The sequence below is a fragment of the Embiotoca jacksoni genome, unplaced genomic scaffold, assembly GCF_022577435.1.
Source record: "Embiotoca jacksoni isolate LCO1_2020_lvr unplaced genomic scaffold, fEmbJac1.0.p SCAF_19, whole genome shotgun sequence".
Lineage (NCBI taxonomy): Eukaryota > Metazoa > Chordata > Actinopteri > Embiotocidae > Embiotoca > Embiotoca jacksoni.
The window spans coordinates 9,631,287-9,637,393 of NW_027185329.1; the positions used below are offsets into that span (position 1 = coordinate 9,631,287).

At 41.0% G+C, this 6,107-nt stretch overlaps 1 protein-coding gene across 1 annotated transcript; it reads left to right on the forward strand.

Moving 5' to 3' along the window:
• The first annotated feature begins 297 nt into the window (after positions 1-297).
• srek1ip1 (SREK1-interacting protein 1) lies at positions 298-5,820 on the forward strand. The gene is made up of 5 exons (XM_069153408.1): positions 298-403; positions 821-868; positions 1,260-1,421; positions 3,361-3,439; positions 3,755-5,820. The coding sequence occupies exons 1-5, from the start codon at positions 391-393 to the stop codon at positions 3,987-3,989; spliced, it is 537 nt and encodes a 178-aa protein (XP_069009509.1). The 5' UTR covers positions 298-390; the 3' UTR covers positions 3,990-5,820.
• Positions 5,821-6,107: the final 287 nt, after the last annotated feature.

The window sequence follows — 6,107 nt, forward strand, 5'->3', positions numbered from 1 at the left end:
CTTTTGCTTTTGTCCAAATCGCTGGATTAACACAGGCATTTAAAATAGTGTCTCTCAGGTTTTATGGTTTAAAACATTCCACAGTTCTTTGGAGCTTTCTTTGGAGTGAAGCTGCTTTTAATGAAGAAAATACTTCAGATGATAAAAACCAGGTAGCCTATAATGCGGTCTACTGCTCCAAACCGCCGTCCAGATGGTGGCGATAATTCACCACTAACCCGGTTTTCCCACCCGCTAATGGAGAGAAGACCAAAAGTAGTAGGAACACAAGTTCGTAGAAACAATGTTTCCGGTCGAGGTTATTTTGCGGAAGGACTGGAGGAATTCGGTTGGTGCGCGCTAAAACAATCATACGTTTTGTACTTTTCCTGCTTTATCGTGGAAGGTTCAATGGCTGCACCGGGTAAATATTTGAATTTAATCCTGTAACTCTTATAAATTCGCATGTTCTGTATCTTTCAATGTGTAAACTACACACACACACACACACACACACACACAAAACTAGGGACAGTAACGTCATGGTTACGAAAAGTGGTGCTGGCGTTAGCTTAACGTTAGCTCCGAAGACCAACAAACATTTAAAAATAAAAAAAATAATAATCCGTGCTGTGAAAAGTCTTCGTTTCCGTCGGTGTCTTATGAAGCAGTACTTACAGCCGCGGTTTATTTTGTATTAAACGAGAGTCGAGCGTCGTAACAAATGACGGTAAATGCAGTTCTGCACGTATTTTACCCGCCGGATGGTCTGTTCATCTTGTATTTGGACACGTACGCGTGATTCTTTCAAACATCGATGAACTCTTTTATTATCTCGCAGGTCCTAATAAGGACAACATCAGAGCCGGGTGCAAGAAATGTGGATATCGTAAGTGAAACTTTTAACTTACCAGTTCAATTTCAAGTTAAAGGAGGAAATGTGCGTGATGCTGTTACCCCCCCTTTTATTATTATTATTATTATTATTATTATTATTATTAATTACTGGTTTTATAGTATCACGGTAAAAGTAAAACTCCAGTTTGGATGTTGTGCAGCTATAACGGATTGGTTTCAGAAAAAAATAAAATGTTGGTCGTGACTTGTAAAATGACAATTAACTGCAAACATTTTTCTGCCGATTCATACAGCAGCTGCAATGTTTTTAATGTTAAAAATGGAAATGATGTTTTATAATTCAAAACTTTCAACGAAGAAATTGTCCCGCTCTGCTCACAGTAACGCATCGATGCTTTCTTTCTTTGACTTTCATACATCAGCGGGACACTTGACGTTCGAGTGCCGGAATTTTGTCCGAGTTGACCCCCAGAAAGACATCGTCCTGGACGTGAGCAGCACCAGCACGGAGGAGAGCGAAGAAGACGAGGCGCCCGTGGTGCAACGCAGCGAGAAGCTGGGGCGAAGTGGCCAGCATCGTAAAGGTCAGGCTTCATTTACCTTCCTTTTTGTTTTTCTTCGACTTTCAAAATGTTCAACATGTGTCAAATAATGACCGGAGCGTGCGATATTGCGTGCCCGTGCAATTTGCATCGCTGGTGGACATTTATTTATAAATTCAAACTCAATCCAGAAGTTGCGTAACTTTACCAATAACAAAGTGTTTTTCTCTTCTGGCTCCTGTCAAGTGAAAGCGAGATAGAGCCCGAGTTAACTTGGAGTTATGTTCGGAGCTCCCGATCCAATAATCTTCTTGCAAAATTCAGCCGATATGTCCTCACAAAACGACATCAGAAAAAAAAAAACAACCCGAGCGTTTGCGCACACAGCCCGGGCTCCGTAAAAGGGAAACAAACAAACGGATTCATAGAGCCCGACACGCTGGGACAAATGCTGAACACCTCGAAATAATCGCGTTGTCGGGAGAAGAGACGGCTAAGGAACAGCCAAAAAAGGAAAAATGTCAGAAGCTGCGTTCACACCGTTGAGGTTCCCCCCACTGGTCGACGGACGCACAAGAGTTGAAAAGCATGAAGACGGAAGCAAAGGTTGCCGTGTCTGCTTGACAGGTGGGTGACGTCAGATCCTGTTTATCGACGTGAGCTCGGCGTGCAGACGCCGCGCATCCCCCTAAACGCAGCAATGAGTGAGACGTGCTGACGACAGTCTGATTAACATTTTTTTTTTAGCGAGTGCGTCCATAAAAATGTTGAGTTAAATACTCTGTGCCGGCGTTCATGTTCATATTTAGCCTGAGTGTATTTGCGGAGTTAGTTGTTGTTTCGTTTACATGCGGCGATTCAGAGCGAGCCGCCAGCTTCTAACAAAGCCTGCGAGAGATCGTTGCTGTTAATTCGGATGACTGTTTTCTGATCATTGCTCAGTGGCCGTTGCAGCGACTTATCATTTTCATACCCTGTGCGGTGTGCACGCCCTCGTACACTACGGTAGCAGGAGAGTGATGAGTGTCGTTGTCTGGAGCTGGTGTGCTGCCTCTGAGAAACGGTCTCGTCCTCCCTGCGTCGTTAGCTGCGCTGTGACAACTGGAGTGGCAGCTTGCTGACGCACAACGTAGGTCATGCTGGTTATATTGGTCGCTTTGTCATTGTTCGCTGTGCATCGTGATATTTGTTCCCAGAAGGGGTTTTTTATAGCCAAGAGGACCTAAAAACACAACTTTTGCTGGCACAGTGGGATCGTTTAGGACGACGCCTAATTTGAAATGCTTTGCCAGGGAACGTTATTTTCCTTTGTTGGCTTTGCTTCCGACCTACATTTGTCTCTTCGGTCACGGTGGTTTTGTAAAAACAATCGGAACGACCAACTGTTGCTCGTTTTGACTGTTCACTTATTATGTTCTACATCCGGCCATCATTTATTCCCGCTTTATCCTAAGCAGGAGTCTGTTCCAGCTGACTCTGGGCAAAGGCAAAGTACACCCTGCACAAGGACGCCAGTCCATCACAAGGCCGGCACAGAAAGACAGACCAATTACGCTCAGATTCACTTCTGTCGGCATTTTAGAATCGCTAATTAATCTAACAGTCACGTTAGGGAGGTTGGAGGAAGCCAGAGTACACAGAGGAAAAAAAAAAAAACCCACAGGCACAGGGATAACATGCGAACTCCAGACGGAAAGGCGACAGTAGGAATCACTGCACCAGTTCAAATATCAACAATCTTTCTCCATGTTCATTGACTTCACCTTTAAATACAACGTTTTGGGGATTTTTGTCATTGTACACGTGAACAGCAGCAATCATAGTGGCACTAGTGCTGTAAACAGTTACAATGGTAAAACATAGATGTATTAGTCATTGTTTTTTTGGATATTACAGGTGCTGTGCTACTTGTGATATGGGCAGCTCTTTTTCCAGTTGAAAAAAATGCTCTCAATTTTCACTATACATTTGTGTCTGCTAGGTTCCCATGATGATGACAATGATGACAGAAAAAAAAGACACAAAAGGAAGAAAAGCAAAGACGGAAAGTCCAAAAAACGGTACGTTTTCAGAGATTACATTTTTTATACATTAACACGGAAAAGGTCATCTTTTACCTGCCTTACTGTTTTTCTGGTGTCGCACTAAACCGGAAAATCCCTCTTTTTTTACTTGATTAGTCATTTCTAAACAGAAATTTCAAGTATGCCTCACATTTCTATTACGTGATTGGATACATTAAAACTGAAAATTAGGTGTTACGGAGTGAAATCAGACGCACACTCTGAGGCAATGATTATTTTACTCGTAGTACTCGTCTAATATTGAAGACATTGCTTTGGATTGATCCCAGCTGCATTTTCTCCTTTACCTAGATCTGATTCATCATCGAGTGATGAGGAGTCCTCAAAAAAGAAAAAGAAGCGCAGCAGTTCATCCTCATCATCTGACGAAGAGGAAAGGAAGAAGAAGAAAAAACTAAAAAGCCACAGCAAGAAAAGCAAAAAGAACAAAAGAGAGCACGGGAAGCATCACAAGAAGAGACAGAAGAAAAGGAAACACGAATCATCTTCCTCTACCAGTTCCAGTGACTCCTCAGAAAGTGACTGAGCCAACAAACGGAGCAGCTTCTGGATGACTAACATATTTCTGTAGTTCATGAAACGTTGTATAGATAAGGCACCTCATCTTGTTCCATACAAGTATCAATTCCTAGGCGAAAGAGGATAATGATTATTAATTAGAGTACACTGTTGACAACAGAGACTCATGACGACACCATGTGGCACCATTATGCAAATTAGAAACCCGGTAAGACTGTCTATTTTCTAGTAATGTGATTATCAAAGCCACTTGTTAAAAACCAACTGGACTTTTAAAGACTTGATACCAAAACATTTATTGATGTCAATTTTAAGAACTCTCAACTTGGCCACTTGCTTTGTTATTTCTTGTTCACCATTTATATTCTGTTGAACTAAAATATATATTTGTAAAAAAAACAACAACTGTCAATCTGTTTAGACTTTGAAATAATTCCTATTTACATCAATACAAGTTGCAACGTGACTGAAAATATTGATGGCGATTGTAAAGAGAAACCTTTTGACAACCTGCTCTACATAGTAATGGAGCAGATACAGGACAGTCTTGTTTTAGGTAGAGGGCAGCAAAACACCTAAAATGTCTGAGAACCTGACCGAATGGGTTGAAGGATAATCCCCGGAAAAATCTTTTTATCGTCGTTTGCAAGCAGATGTGTTGCTCCAGCACGTAAGAACCGAACCTGTCCCCTGCACGTCTCCTCCAATATACATGTTCCTGTATGAAATGGTAAATATTTACCTGCAAATCATAGGTGCAAGAAAAGTAAAAGAAAACATGAATACGCACAAAGAAAACTAGAAAGAAACGGCAGATGGCAAAAACAATAAATAATATGAACCATGATATGAAAGTAAGGCTTTAAGGCTGAAGATAGCAAAAAAAAAAAAAAAAAAATACATCATGAAACAGACCCATTATATTTGAAATACTCATACTTTCCACACCTTTTCTGTATAGCGTTACTCCACCTGGTGGTCATTGTGTGAACGTTCAGAAACTCGACTGAATCGACCACTGCCACAGTCCTCCAGATAAGGTGCAAATGGAAGTGGGCCAGCAGACTAAGACTTACGGGAGTGTTACAAAACTTCCGGAATCTTGTTTGATTTACCAAATAATCATGAATAGATACACTTTGCTTGGCTCCTTTATGGAAGAGGCACCTGTGACAAACATCAATCTCACTTTGCTGCAGTAAACGGTTGCAGGCAATCAGATAAACACACAGACTCTTTTATATCAAGTCCTCACACGGAGATCCAATTCATGTATTCAGTAAAGCCTTTTGAAGCCACACAAACAAACGTTCTTGTTGCAAGATGCAGGGTAGAAACACCGAAAAAAGCTTCATGCCGTTTTCCGAGAGTTTCAGCGGCAAGAGTCCCTCAGGTTGAAGAGGTGACGCCGGGACTAAATCACCTCCTCCCTTCGCAGTCATAGTTCTACCTCCATGCTGTCAAGAAGACATGAAACAGTAAAAACATCCACAGAGCCTAAAATAAAGAAAAACAAAAATAAGGATCTTTGGAACCTTTCTGCTTTTTAATCTTAGCTGTGTGACAGGTGTTTATAAATTGGCAAGCCATTAACTTCACTTTGCCTTGGGGAAGGTTATATCTTTTTAAAACATCTGCAACATCCTGACAGCTACACACATGGCTGCTGATCAGAGCCCAGCATTACAGCAAGCCATATCCTGCTCTACAATCTTTGAGGTCTAGAGTAATTAAAAAAAATAAAATTCCTCTTAAAAAAAAAAAGAAAACTGTTCTGATGCGACTTGACGGCTTGGTTAGGGCGGACAAACGGGAAATAAAGTTTCTGTTAATTTGGACTTTGTGATGTTTCATACCTGTTTGATGCACTTGCAGTTTGAAACCTGTATTTGGTTTGGTTTTGGTGTTCTTTGTGTGGTACTGCTACAGAATATATTAACAGTAAATAGATCTTATTAGGTTGCCAAAGTAACATTTGCCTTTACCAAAGCTGAAAAAGTGCCATCTATAGAGACTCAAATGTGTTGTAAAAATCACTTTGAATGTTGCGAATATTTGCACATGACACTTAAATAAGCTTTGCAAAGTGTTGACAAAAGAAACTTAGATTAGGAAACTTCGTAAT

Bases quoted from the DNA above. Each gene is read 5' to 3' on its own strand.
- srek1ip1 (XM_069153408.1), top strand. The intron at 1,422-3,360 runs GTCAGGCTTCAT...TGTGTCTGCTAG, and splicing joins AAGTGGCCAGCATCGTAAAG to GTTCCCATGATGATGACAAT. The intron at 3,440-3,754 runs GTACGTTTTCAG...TCCTTTACCTAG, and splicing joins GACGGAAAGTCCAAAAAACG to ATCTGATTCATCATCGAGTG.